This window comes from Hyperoodon ampullatus, assembly GCF_949752795.1.
Source record: "Hyperoodon ampullatus genome assembly, chromosome: 9".
Lineage (NCBI taxonomy): Eukaryota > Metazoa > Chordata > Mammalia > Artiodactyla > Ziphiidae > Hyperoodon > Hyperoodon ampullatus.
Window position 1 is genome coordinate 95,065,092 of NC_136922.1, and position 14,446 is coordinate 95,079,537.

Here is a 14,446-nt window from a genome sequence, read left to right on the forward strand (position 1 = left end):
CACATGTTCCATGGTCCCCTCAGACTTTACTCCCAAAACACAAATTCAAAGATAATGACGATTAAGAATCTCCAGATGGCAACCCACAGAGCATTAAACCCCAAGCACAGGGCCCCTCTCCTTGGCCACGTGTTTATCGGGCCCGCCCTCGTGGCCTGGGATGGAGGTGGAAGTGTAGGGTCGAAAGATAACCTTCTAAAGAAACAGTTCCCAGAAATGAAGATGGAGAATGTTGGAAATCCAACTGTTTTCATTTTTGCCCTTCAAATTTGTAAACATTAGACTGCACATGTTCTCTGCAACTGGACTTGTTTTACTCAGTATTTTATGCACATTATTAATGGCCAAACTACATCGATGGCTAGACTCTAATAGATTAGCTATTTACCAGGGACGTCAAGCCTCCACGTGTCCTGGCCCCATCACTCTCCCCTCTGCCCCTCCTGTCCCCACATAAGATACTGTGTATTTTATGCACATCACTAATGGCCACTGGAATAGAGCCTACGCAGGGCAGCCCTGTGGCAGCTACTGCAGGGCCCGCAAGATGGACTTGCCCCCAAGTGCTGCCCCCTGCTGTCCTGAGAGGGGAGGACAGAAGCAAGCCGACCTCCCAAACTGAAGACGCCTCTTTGATTAGCATTAACTGATTTAGAAAGATGAGGCTGTCACCTGTCAGGCAGGTAACTTCACTCAAGCTCTGTTGGGAGTGGGGAGAGAGGACGGGAGGATCTGGGGGAAATCCTTCCTTGGGGAAACTAGCAGAGCAGCTAATAAACTTCTATAACCCCACCCTAACTCATCCCACTCACATGGGAGCCCACATCCAGTTTCTCAGTTCACCATCACCTCCTCCTCAGGCCACGGGGTGAGGGCCAGAGAGTGACAGGGTCACCCCAGTGGACGTCATCGAGGGGACGCTAGGGTTCCCCAACACGGGGTGCTGGAGCTGTTCTTCTCCACACCTTCCTCCCTAGTACATGCTGGTAAATCAACATTTACCAGCTTTTTACAATCTGATGAGCGAAAACCAAAGCTCATGGCTTTAATTTGTATTTTTCATCATGGCAACTCATATTTGTTCTGTCTCCTTATTTCCTTTGACCACTTTTCTGAGGCGTTTGTTTTCTTACTGATTTATTGTAGCTCTTTGGGGGTTTGTTACCATTGATCCTTTCTAGATGTGGCAATTTTTGTTGCTGTTCTTGTTGCTATTTTACTATTGGTCTTTTAACTTTATGATGTGCCCGTTACTACCATGTGACAACCTCTCTGAGCCTCAGTTTCATCATCTAAGAGATGGGAGAACAGCTGTTCCATTGGTTTGCTGGAGCATTAAGTGTCAACAAAAATAGTCAATAAACAGGGCCATTCCCGGTGGTCCAGTGGTTAAGACTCCACGCTTCTACTACAGGGGGTGCGGGTTTGATCCCTGGTCAGGGAACTAAGATCCCGCATGCCATGTGGCACGGCCAAAACATATAAATTTAAAAAAAAAGAAAATAATCAATAAACAATCAATAATAAGAACAGAAAAGAGTTTTATTTGAGCCAAACTGAGAACTAGCCTGGAAGCCCACTTCCCAGATTACTCTGAGAAACTGTTCTGGAGAAGCAGGGTTTTCAGCCCAGTTTTATATCTTCTCAGAACAAGGAACATTAAACGGGTCAGGGTTACATTTCTTCAAGGTTAAAAAAAAAAAACAAACCACAAAAGAGACCAGCACGTACACGGCAAATCAACATGGCCTTGGCACCTGGGAAGGGAGACTTATCATTGAAGAAGTGCAAGCATTGGCGTCCCAGGAAGAGAGGCATTTAATCTCTATTTTTAACATGGACATTCTTTACTTCTGGTCAGTGTGCCCTTTCCTTTAATAATTAAAGCAGATGTACAATGTATGTTTGGTAAGCCACAAACAGGCTATTTTAGTTAGCATAAAATTCAAGTTAACTCACATATAAGCCAGATTGGCTTTCCTATATCTCAATATGTAAAAATTTCTTTCCTCATAAGAGAGTGTGTACAATATGTAGCCTGCCAGATCTTCAGCTCTCAATAAATGCTAGCAGTGCAGCTGCTGCCATTGCTTTATTACAAACTTCTCTGACACTCAAAGGCCCCGCAGTCCCAGGCCTGGCCTGCTCATATTCAGTGATGGACAGCACTGTGAAACAGGCACAACAGAATACGCAGAATATTCTGTAGAGTGCTAATCTAATGCAATTTGCGTAGTATCACTTTTCATCTTGTGGGTTTCCATGTAAGTCTTTGCAAACATTGGAGCTGGGACTCTAAAGTTAGCGGAAAAGACAGAACACCGTGTGACTCGGTCTAACTCAACATTCTTTGTCACCACCCCTCCATCAGCCGGCCCCTGAGTACTGCAGCCTCCAGAAAGGCCTGCCTTACCTGGACATGGTGATTGCAGAGACCTTGAGGATGTACCCACCGGCTTTCAGGTAAGTCTATACCCCAGGGCCCCTGCACCCCAGGACCCCTTCAGCATCACTGTTTGGAGTCCTTGTTAGTCCTCAGTCTATCACCACCTGGGTTATGAAGAATGTTGGACCCAAGCTCCTGGAGATCGAGGTCTGAAACTTGGGTTTTTTAATCCCCTGGGGCACTGGACGCCATGCCTGACATAGGGTCACTCTAGCAATAAATGTCCGGCCTATATTCCTATATGTTAACCATGTTTTCAAAGTGTCATTGGTCTTTTCTTAACATGACCTTCCTCCCCAACCCAAGCCGATCTCTTTGACCTCCTAGCCCTTAGACGGCTTTTGCTGTTCCCCTGGTCTGTTCATTCATTCATTCACCAACTATTTATTGAGCATCTGCTCTGTGCCCCGCACTGGGAAATCAGCCAAAACAGATAAAATGCCAGCCCTTGGAGTTGATGTTCCAGGGGGAACTTCCAAGGCCTGGGACGCTCCTTCTTATTCTCCACACTCCACACCCGTCCCCTCCTCAGAGCTCCGATCCAAGACTCACCACTCCAGGAAACCTAGCCAGGCTTACCCGTTCCCTGCCTCTCCTCCCCCAGCACTTTGCACGCTAACTCTACTTCATATTATATTTTTGGATAATTCTCAGCTGCTCTGCAACATTTCACCAGTGTGCAGTCATGCAGTCACACCAACCTGTAAGTGCCTTGAGAGCAGGAATCAGGTCTTCTGCTTCTTTCAAATTCCCCCAAAACAAGATGTTACCGAACCAGGCTGGTTCGCCCCACGCATAGCGGGCCAAGTGCTGAGATGCTGAGGTTGTCAGCAGAGAAGAGATACATTCACAAGGCAGCCAAGCCCACAGACAGGAGAACACATCTCAAATCTGCCTCCCCGATGGCAAGGGGCTCGGGGTATTTATGGGATAAAGCTGCGGCGTGGTGGGCCCTGGGAGCATGGGAAAAGGTAATGATTGGAGATAAGAAAAAGGTGAGGCAATCGTAGTTCTGCACAGGTGCAGCTAAGCTACAGGCTTCTCCATGGGACCCAAGTTCAGAAAACGCCTGCGTTAGCGTGTTCCAAGGATGGAGTTTTGGGCCCTCTGACGTCAAGAGGTCACCGAGCGAACACTCGCGCATGCCCAGTTGGAGGGTCGGTGGTCTTAATCAGTCTTAACCGGCTCAAGCTCCAACTAGACACAGCTGACTCCAAGCTCCTGAAAAACAACTTCGGCAAACATCTTATTGTTTAAGCTACGTGACGCTTGCAGGACACGCAGCTGTTTCTGTAGCAACAATTAAAGGGAGCTTGATCAATGAAGGCAAGTTTAATGGGTCTAACTGATGATTACTCTTGGTTTCAGAGGCATCCCATGGAGCACAGGGTCTTCACTTAGGTCCCCAGGCCCTTAGAGAGTGAAACATTGCCAGATTTCAGGTTCTAGAAACAGAAGCGACACAAAGCATTTAACTGTATATCATAAATTCCACTCTGAATCTCTATGAAGTAATGTACCACATAAACCATATGGAGATAACTTTTGCCATTTTAAAAAGAGAAAATGTGGATGATTTGTAGGTATCTCAAAATTATATTCCAAACCGAAAATATCATAGAGAGTGTGGTTGTAGATATTGTCCAAAATGTTCAGACCCAGAGCCAATACAGAGAATTCCTGGGGTGTGAGTCAAATCACATCGTCCTCAGGCACACATGGTTTCAGTCTCCTGGTCTGGGAGCAGACAAGGAACGCCAGGGCCTGCCTCATTGCTCTCCTGACGCCAGCATTAAGACCTGATTCCACAGGCCTTCCCCGACTTCTTTAGGAGCCTCAGAGCAAACTGTCATCCAATCTTTGTTTCTGAATGATTTATACCAGCTTCCTTCCAAGGGAACTGTGGGCAGCTGCTATACACGTGAAATTCAAAATAAGACATTCAGTGATAAAACAGAACAAAGGCTGTTTAAAGGAAAGAATCCTTTACAGGACCCCAGAGATGGCAATAACTGGGGTCAGGCTTGGTGCCTGAGACTCCTGGCAGAGAGGGAAACCAGCTGAGTTGAACAGTCATATTCTCTAGTGGGAGGAAAGTGTATAAATTGATCAAAGACACATCATTTCCTGGATCTAAACTCAATCAAGAATTCATCACATGAGACCTTGTATAGATGACATGTTGAGAGACAAAGTCAGCAGTCTCTTCAACACCAAAATTCTGCAGTCAATTCTCCTTCTGACCCTTTGTAAACAGCAAAGCGTAAAAGGAAGTCAGTGAAGGCATTGCTCTGGGGAACCAGGATGCTCGTGATCTGAGAGTATCTGGAGGGCAGGACAGGACAGAACAGGACAGAAACCAGAGTATCTGGATGAGTTCGTTAAAATTCCCAATAAAAATATAGAGCCAGTGCTCCATAATGACAGAGCGAGTCTAGACATAAAGTCAAGACAGTCTTGGTCCTGCCCTTAGTTTACTGTGTGATCTTGGGAAAGTTCCAGACTGTTCTGGGCTTCTGTTTCCTGTGTGTTCAGAGGGCACACAACACCTGCTCTGCCTACCCCAGAAGTGTTGGGAGAATCAGTGGGACAGTAGATGTAGAAATGTAGTACCCCCGCAGGCAGTGTGCCAGGTAAGGTATGAAGTAAAGAACAAGAAGCACAGAGCTGAGAGTTGAATGGCCTGACCCCATCTGGCTCCAGTCTCGGGAGAGCCACACTCTCCCTTCCCCACACCTACTCCACTGGTGTTTTTAATCATATCACTCTGCTGACTTCTGTTATCAAACAACAGAAGTGAGAGAGGCAAGTCATCATTATTCTCACCCAGACAAGAGGCCAATTCGCTTTGGCCCTGGGCATAGGATTTGGGGGTGAACATAGGAACAGTGAGAATTTTATTTTTTATTTTATTTTACTTTATTATTTTATTTTTTAAGACTTTTTTGATGTGGACCATTTTTAAATTCTTTAGTGAATTTGTTATAATACTGCTTCTGTTTTATGTTTTGGTTTTTTGGCCACGAGGCATGTGTGATCTTAGCTCCCCAACCAGGGATCAAACCCGCACCCCCTGCACTGGAAGGCAAAGTCTTAACCATGGACCACCAGGGAAGTCCCATTACTTTATTAATTTTTAAAAATATTTATTTATTTGGTTGCACCAGGTCTTAGTTGTGGCAGGCAGGCTCCTTAGTTGCAGCAGGCAGGCTCCTTAGCTGTGGCATGAGAACTCTTACTTGTGGCATGCCTGTGGGATCTAGTTCCCTGACCAGGGTTCGAACCTGGGTCCCCTGCATTGGGAGCACGGAGTCTTAACCAATGCGCCACCAGGGAAGTCCCTACTTTATTATTTTAATCTTAGAAAAATGCTTGGCTTTTCCCAAACACTGACACACTTGACTGACAACTTTATCCATAAAAAACTCAACATGGCCTTTGTGGAAAACATAACAATTCTCACTGAAGTGTTATTAATGTCAATCCAGGAATCCAGGCAGTATAATTCAGCAGATTTTTCTGGCTTTGTATGCAGTCTAGCCAGATAGGAGGCCCAACCACTTATGGAAGGGAAGCCCCCATTTTCCGGCTTTTAGGGGATCTTGCATCCAGGTCCAAGCTATTTCTGGTAAAGATGAAAAAGAAGGAAATCAAAGTATATCCTTACTTGATTGCTCAGAGCTGAGGCTGCACACATCAGAGCCCCCTGCCCGCTCTGATTTGAGCAGGAGTGTTTTGTGACTAGCCCCAAGCACATAATAATTGCATTAGTAGCTTCAGATCTGAATGGGGGTCTCACAGCCCTGGCCTTTCATGTTCCTGATATATTAAAGGCTCATAATAGAGTGATGAATGCTGCAAGGAGCTGCTGGTACTCTTAATTTCTTTTATAAGCAGGAACAGGGTATAACAGTAATTAGTATAATAACTGTATCTCCTCTGAGATATCTAGGGAAGCCGAGTCCTGCAACCTGAAGTAAAAGCCATCCTAGATTGTTTTTAATTTTTAAAATATTTATATTACCAAAATGATATGCTTCTACTTAAAAAAAAAAAAAACCTAAGAAATACAGAAGGACCCAAAGAAAAAACTGGCACCCCTGGTACCCTGCCATCCTCCACCCCAGCCCCATCCCTTAGAGGAGGTGATGGTAGAAGTTTAGGTATTCTTCCATAAACTTCATGTTCATATGCAAACATATGTAGTCTAGCCTTTTAAAACAAAACATAAATGGGATTATAACATTGCCAGTTGGTAAAATAAACAATCTGACCAAGACGTTTTCCTCTCTAGTAGCAGTTCTCCATAGTGACACAGACAATGAAGGGGAACAGATTTTCAAACCCAAATGTCCTGTAGGTAAAGCGAGGGGGTGTGTGCGGGGAAGAGGTCCCAGTGGGAAGAAGAAGGAGAGGTGGCCGGGGGAATAACCCTGCAAAGCCTCCACTTCCAAGGCACCTGTGCACCGCAACACCAGGCATAAAATGGGTTCTTCAGTCTTGATGGGTGGCTGAAGGAAGGAATGGGGGAATCTAGAGACCGCAGGGTCCAGAGCAGCATAGGGTTAATGGCCCAAGAAGGGATGGGATGGGGGGCGGGTCACTATCCCGGCCACCCCGGGAAGAAGGCGGGCCCTCCTGTCCCCCAGCCTCATCCCACGCTGCAGACCTTTGCCCCAGCATGGCCGCCCTGGAGCTCCCGTCTCTACTCTGCCTCAAGGCGGGGGTGACCCCTGTGTCCCCGCAGGTTCACACGGGAGGCGGCACAGGACTGCGAGGTGCTGGGGCAGCGCATCCCCGCGGGCACCGTGCTGGAGATGGCCGTGGGCGCCCTGCACCATGACCCCGAGCACTGGCCACGCCCTGAGACCTTCGACCCTGAGAGGTGAGGACTGGCCCCTTCAAACAGGCCCTGGGGGACGTGAGTGTGGGGGGATTGGAGGCGCCTGCCAGGAGACACAGATTTAGTAAAGCCCCCCAAAAGTCAAAAGTCATGGCAGTCAGAGACATTTTTTAGGCATAATTTCTAAAGGAAATAATTGTACCATTTTTAAAAGCCCAAAACATAATCCAGAGATTTAGCATTTCCACAGCACTGCATACAAGTAACAAGACAATTTTTTAAAATAAATTTATTTATTTTATTTATATTTATTTTTGGCCGCATTGGGTCTTCGTTGCTGCGCGTGGGCTTTCTCTAGTTGCGGTGAGCGGGGGCTACTCTTGGGTGCGGTGCAAAGGTTTTTCATTGTGGTGGCTTCTCTTGTTGCGGAGCACGGGCTCTAGGCGCGCGGGCTTCAGTAGTTGTGGCACATGGGCTCAGTAGTTGTGGCTCGCGGGCTCTAGAGCACAGGCTCAGTAGTTGTGGCGCACGGGCTTTGTTGCTCTGCAGCATGTGGGATCTTCCCGGACCAGGGCTTGAACCCGTGTCCCCTGCATCAGCAGGCGGATTCTTAACCACCGTACCACCAGGGAAGCCCAACAAGGCAATTTCAAATGGGTGTCCACTATTTGTTCCAAGAAACAAGGACACATTTCAGGAATGCATTAAGAAGTAGCAGAATGTTGTTTCCTTTTTTAAAACTTAATGCCTGTTCCAATACAAGAGCATCAACAATTTCTCCAGGAATTCATGAGAACCAGCTACCCTAACATGGTAGACCTGGATCCTCTCTCCTGTCCCCTGCATGGATTTGGTCCACTGTCTAGATTTCATTTCTAGACTCCCAATTTAAAGTGTCTGAGCAGGCATCTACACCCCCTCCTCATCAGAGTTGTCGGATATTGCTTCCTGGCAAATAGGGGGGCTAGCCAGCCTGCAGCTCTGTTCCCACTGTTAGTGGCTCCAGCTTCCTGTTAATGCAGCCCCAACTCTACAACCTGGTCCCTGGGAAACCATGGGCAGTGGGACCCAGATAAATAACATTCTGCTGCCCAGCAGCTCCTGGAATTATGGTAAATATCAAGAAACATAAACAGCAGCTGCAAGGCTTACAGCATCACCTTTGAAAACAAAATGTGCATTAATATGATGTTGAAAAGGTGGGTCAAGGGCTTCTTGGGCCCATAAAGTCCAGAGGTAGTAATAAGTGAGCTGGCTATTACAAAATAGTGGTTGTCACGTAGCGTTACTGTCACAGAACACACGTGGCAAATGCTGTCATTTGGTAGCAGATACGGCAATTCATTCTGAAGAAGAGTTTCCAGTGGGTCAAATACTGCCACCCCCAGTGGTTCAAGTTTCAGTGCTTAAACCAGAAAGGTGAGTGTGGGCAGGGAGACAGCTGCCCGACATGACATCAAGAGACAAACTGGCAGGACATGGCCTCCAGAGGAGTCTGGTGCCCAAGGACGCTGCTTAGGAAGGGGATGCCGGCCAGCCAGTGTCACCCTCTGGCCACTGGGGAAGTTGGAGCCATGGGTGAAGCGAGAGCTGTGGTTCCTTTGAGACTTTCATCCTGGATTCTAGTGAGCCTGCAAGCTTGTTAACAACACAGTGAATTCATCAGGAGAGGCAGAGAGGGCAATGCTGACGTTCCAGGTGATTCTATCAATTCCGCGGTGCCTTTAGGGCTCTGCAGGACAGGAGGAGGGGGAGCCGGACTGAAGCCCATGGATGAGTGGCCACCAGCTCCAAAGCCTTAGGGGACTGACCGGTCCAGGAAAACAGGATCCTGTAGGCCGAGGTGGGGTGTAGGCCTCACGTGGTGGGAGCGTGGCCTCAGATGATGGGGTCCTTTGGTCAGAGCCAGTGGCTGAAGCCCCAGGAAGGGAGGTGGTGACCCAGGCCAATGCTGACCGTGCTGCCCCGTAGGTTCACAGCCGAGGCCCGGCAGCGCCAGCGGCCCTTCACGTACCTGCCGTTCGGGGCAGGTCCCCGGAGCTGCCTCGGGGTGAGACTGGGGCTCTTGGAGGTCAAGCTGACGTTGCTCCATGTCCTGCGCAAGTTCCGGTTCGAAGCCTGTCCCGAGACTCAGGTGAGCCCTGCTGCTCCAGGCGCAAGGGGTGCCCACCCCAGTTCCCTGATGCCTGCGGTGGCTTCCCGGCTCTGCGTGAGCTGGGGTGAGTTCCTTAAGCTCTCTGGGTCTCAGTTCCTTGATCTGTAAAAGGGGGACCCTAACAGTCACACCTCCTCCCTCTTCTTGTGGGGTGAGGATTGAGTCAATCGTTAAGCTCCTGGCACATAACCCGAGTCTGTGTTATCTATTATCATTCTTGTCCTCTGTACAGCAAGGCTGGGCCTCACCATGCTGTACCTCTCCCCTCTTCAGCAAAGAGGACCCAGTAACCCTGCAGAGTAAATTATATGATTCCCATTCTTCAGAGTAAATTATATGATTCCCATTCTTCAGATGAGGAGCTAAAATAAAGCTCAGAGAGGTTAAGTAACTTGCCTGACGTCACACAGTTGGACTGCACACTCCTTGAGATCAGGGACCAAAAGACTGTCCTATTCATTGTCGGAGGCTCCAGCCCCCAGTTTCAGGCAAGGCATGTGCCCACTCAGTCATTCAACAAACACTGATGAACAAAGGAATGAATCGCCAGAGAGTGAAGAAATTGAGGTTCAAGCCAGATCTCGCTCACTCTCAAGCCCTCACTCTTTCCTCTACGTGCAGCAGCCTCTCTGCACAGCATCAGCTGCCCCCCACACAACCCGCAGCGCTCTCCTCCGCGCCCATTCACAGCCCCTCAGCACGGCTGCAGACCTGGACAGGAGGGCGTAAGGGGACAGATAAGAAGGACACGATGACAGATGGTAACAACTTCTAGATTCAGAGAGTGGCATTGCCTCTGACAAACAGGGAGACTGGGGCGAGCTGCTGGCTGGGGAGCAATAATGAGCTGGGTTGAAATACAAAAGGCTGAGGAACTGGATGTGGTGATGTCCATAAAGGTGTGATGGTTAGGGCTGGAGGGAGGGAGGGGCAAACTGGGAGCAGAGGACAGCAGGCCCCTGCCTGCCTGAGGCACTCCGTGGGTGCAGGACTTTCTCTGGGGGTTTGTCTCATTTACCCTTGATCTTGGCATACAATACAGCAGCCAGACCAATGTCCCAGAACACTGCTTATGCCTGGCACTCCCCAGCTCAAGATCCAGACCCGAGTCCCAAGCCTGCTGGGTCCAGGGAGAACTCTGAGCTCACTTTGCCTTGCCCGCCCCAACGTCCCACTCCAAGAGCCTCCCACCCACTCCCCGCTGCCTGCTCAGTCTGTTGCTCCTTCTGGAATGCCATCCCTCCCCCTTTCCCGCCCCCAGTCTAATCCCATCCTCCAAGTCCTTTGGTGTTCCCTCAAATCCCGGAGTGGCCCCTGAGACGCCCTGCTCACAGGGCGTCTCCTATTCCTAGCCCCACCCCAGGCGCCCGTTCCTCCAGGAAGCCCTCCCTGACTCTGCCAGCCGCAACAGACCTCTGCTTTTTTTGAAGTCCAATGGTGTTTCAAGTGTGCCTATAACTGTCTGATACTGTAGCCACTAGCCACGTGTGGCTATTTATGTTAATAATAAATCAAATCAAATACAAAATTCTGCCCCTCATTTGCATTAACCCCACTTCAAGCATCCAGCAGCCACACGTACTAGTGGCTACCGTACGAGAGGGGGCAGATCTAGATCGTCTTGTTTCCTGAGCGTGTCACTGGCCTCCCATCTGAACTCTCGAAGACATCTGAAAGCCTACCCGGCCCCAGCACTAGGGCCTCATGACCCTTCCTTCCTTTGAAGGTTTCACGGTAGCCACTGAACAGTCCTTTTACACGCAGCTCAAGAGGACGCCCTGCTGCTTGAGTAATTCTGTGGCTTTTCTTCCAAGTCTCCAGTCCTCCATCGGTCTGCCTAAGCTGGACATAAGGAAAGCCTTCTGAATGGCAGCGGGCCTTCAGCAGGGAGCTCTCCCCAAGCCCCTGTGGGAGTGGAGGTCTGCTCAGTTACTGGCTGGGCCCCAGGGTGAGAGATGAGGGGAGATGAAGACGGTCTGAGGCTTTGGTCCCCACCTTCCAGTCATGGGCCCTCGGGCAGGTCACCTGGCCTCGCTGAACCTCCATTTCTTCATCTGCAAAGTGAGCTGCTCCCACCTTAGGCAGGCTTATTAGAAGGATAAATGTGGGACCCCTCCCCTGTGGTATTTTATTAACACGGGAAAGGTGGTGAGCCCCCATCCAACACCCTGCCTGAGACATAGCTCTGCTGCTTCTCAAGGTCCCCCTGGGGTAGCTGCTTTGCTCACTGCCAGCCTGCCAGCCCTCAGCCCTCAGCCCTCAGCCGAATTCCCACAACCCTGCTTCAGGCCCCGTTCCGAGGAAGTTTTCCTGTCGATAGGATTAACTCTGACAAATATCTTAATTTCCTCTATTTTAGGTACCGCTGCAGCTAGAATCCAAATCTGCCCTAGGTCCAAAAAATGGCGTCTACATCAGGATTGTCTCCCGCTGACAAAGTCATGACCAGCCCCTAATTCAAAGAAAACCCTCATTTGGAAATTCAGATTTTTGGAAAAACATCACCGAAGCAACTGAAAGCACGCCTGGCATATGATAATAAGAGAGGCCATTTACGTAACATTTCCTAAATGCTTAATAAATGTTTGTTGCGCTTAGTTTTGACTTTGCCAATAGTGTTTGAGCAACGGATCCACCTCTCTCCATCAGGGACTGCTGATAAATGAGTGAAAATGTAGTTGTGACAAAATGATTGAGAACTTGGTGTTTTTAAAGAAGTTCTGGCCTCAGGATGGAAGGAATCGATAGGGCAGGGGACACATGGATGCTCAGGTGAGTGGTCCTGACGGCCCCAGCTTGGGGGCCTTTTCAGCATCTGGTTCATTTAACTTAGAGAATAACATTCAACAGAAGCTCAACTTCAAACATGGTTCAAATGCTTTATCATGCCTCGATTTTCCTAGGTAGGCTACTACTAACTTTGTAAGTTTAATGCACAGAAAAGTGATAGAGGCTGAAGTGTACTTTTTCTTTTAAAGAACATCCTACCTTAGTTTTGATCAAATAATCAAAATACAGAGGTGAATTTCAGTAAAAGTAATTATTGTGTTGCTGAGAAGCTCAAATGCAACAAAGAGTTTGCAAACTGAATCCCAGATCTGCCACCAGCATCCTGTGATCACGGCTGCTGCTCTTGCCACCTCTGTGCCTCTGTTTCCTCCCCTGTAAAACAAGGCTGCTGACCCAGGTCACAGCGCCTTCCTCTACTTAACATCCGAACAGCGTTAAGGGGCTGATGTTGTATAAATAACAGAGCAGGGACCTGCAAGCGAGGCTGCGGTACCCAGGCTGAGCCACCTTTACAAAGTCGAGCGCTGCTTCTGCTGTGTGTCCTCCCTGCGTCCAGAACGCCACGCTTCCCCAGAGCGCTCCCCGGGAGGCTCCCCTCTCAGAATATGAGGCCAGCCTCATGACTCTGTTGTCACACACACACACACACACACACACACACACACACATACACACGTTTGCTCTGGATCCTATTTTCACTCCTTCCCATCACAATGCCCACCCCCTCCGGTGCCCACAGGAACAGCTGCCCCATGCTCCCACCCACAACTGAGCTACATGCACCCCATCCCTTTCTTGAACGTCCAGTCCAGGTATTTGCCAGTGTGCTTTCTCAAAGGTCAGCAAGTGCAGAGCCCTCGGCAGTCTCCACAGCGCACCCGACTTCCCTGGAGCGTTCGATCATCTCCCGCCCCAGGTTCCCCTTGCCACTCTCCTCGCCCACACTCCCAGACGGACCACTCTGGCTGCTTCCCACCACCCAGCTCCCAGCAGCCTTGGATCTTAGAACTACAGGCAGAGGCATCATGTGGAGACTGGACACACCGTATCAGGAGGCTGGGGAATGGGAAGGAAGGGTGCAGGTGAGGAGAGGACACCTTGCTGAGGACTGAACCTGAGGCCAATGGGACCAGCCATCCAGGACGAGGCAGATGGCCTTATGAGGTGGAGCCTCATAAGCCATCCTGCCAGCCCCTCCACCGCCCAGCAGAGACCCCTACCAACCACTGTGTGTGGAGGACACAGAACACACCACCTGCTCTGTGTCCACAACACAGTGCACAATAGTGGATCTGGGTTTTGTGGGGCTTGAAAGCTGAGTTGAGGGAAAGAAAAAAAAACAAATACGTAACTTGCAAATTTAACCAAAATGTACGATCACGCAGCCATATAGCAGGGGTCCCTCCTCGGGCTGTGGAAAGGGTCCCAGCAAATGAGGGGCCATGAACCTTCAGCTTCATTGGCTGCATGATAAATCCACACACAGCCTCCTTGAGGCCAGTAACGGGGGCTCTGTTATATCCCGACTCCCAGAAAAGTGCCTGTACACAGCAGGCGCTCAATAAACAGACACTGAAGAATGAGCTACAGCCATCACCCACGTCAGATAAATATGCTTTTATTCCCAGACTCTGCTGTGACGCTGCAGCACAGGTATTCAGATCTCAGGGGGACATAAAACCCTTATTCACAGGGTGCTCGGTGCTGAGGCACCTGCCAGGGTGAGTGCACTTCCTGGGTGACGGTGACTGCTGCCAGGACTAAGGGAGACCGACAGGGACTCAGTGACACCACACAGTAGCCATGGTCCTAACAACGTGATATATGGGCCAATTTCAAGGCTGGAAGCCCAGGAGAAGCAGCAGAAGAGCCGCCTAGATTAGAGACACAGCAATGGACACAATGACTGTGCCTCACCAGGCCCACAGCCCAGGATTTCCTGCACCAATGGCTGCTGTGTCATTCGGACAAAAACAAAACCAGGTGCCACCAAGACCTTGAAAAACCAAACCACTGAAGAGACAGAAACTCTTGAAAATTAAAACCAATCGATAAAACAGTGTCTGGAAACTCTGTGCCTGGTGCCAATCTGCAGCAAAGTCAGCAAAGAGTAAAACATAAAACTTTAACACCTGAGTAAAGAGCAATAATGGGTTCACCTACAATCACTACTGGCTAGTCCAAAAGTGACTTAAAAGTGAAAATATTATCA

The 14,446-nt window shown here is 49.1% G+C and overlaps 1 protein-coding gene across 2 annotated transcripts in view; it reads left to right on the forward strand.

Annotated features, from left to right (window-relative positions):
* The window catches only part of TBXAS1 (thromboxane A synthase 1), a gene marked incomplete at both ends in the record, with an annotated part of 152,963 nt that extends 141,085 nt beyond the window's left edge, over positions 1-11,878 (forward strand). For both annotated transcript variants that reach the window (XM_079711407.1, XM_079711408.1), the window contains 4 exons: positions 2,372-2,463; positions 7,194-7,331; positions 9,261-9,423; positions 11,804-11,878. In XM_079711407.1, coding sequence (XP_079567533.1) covers positions 2,372-2,463; positions 7,194-7,331; positions 9,261-9,423; positions 11,804-11,878 — 468 coding nt within the window. The remainder of the gene's footprint in view (positions 1-2,371; positions 2,464-7,193; positions 7,332-9,260; positions 9,424-11,803) is intronic.
* Positions 11,879-14,446: the final 2,568 nt, after the last annotated feature.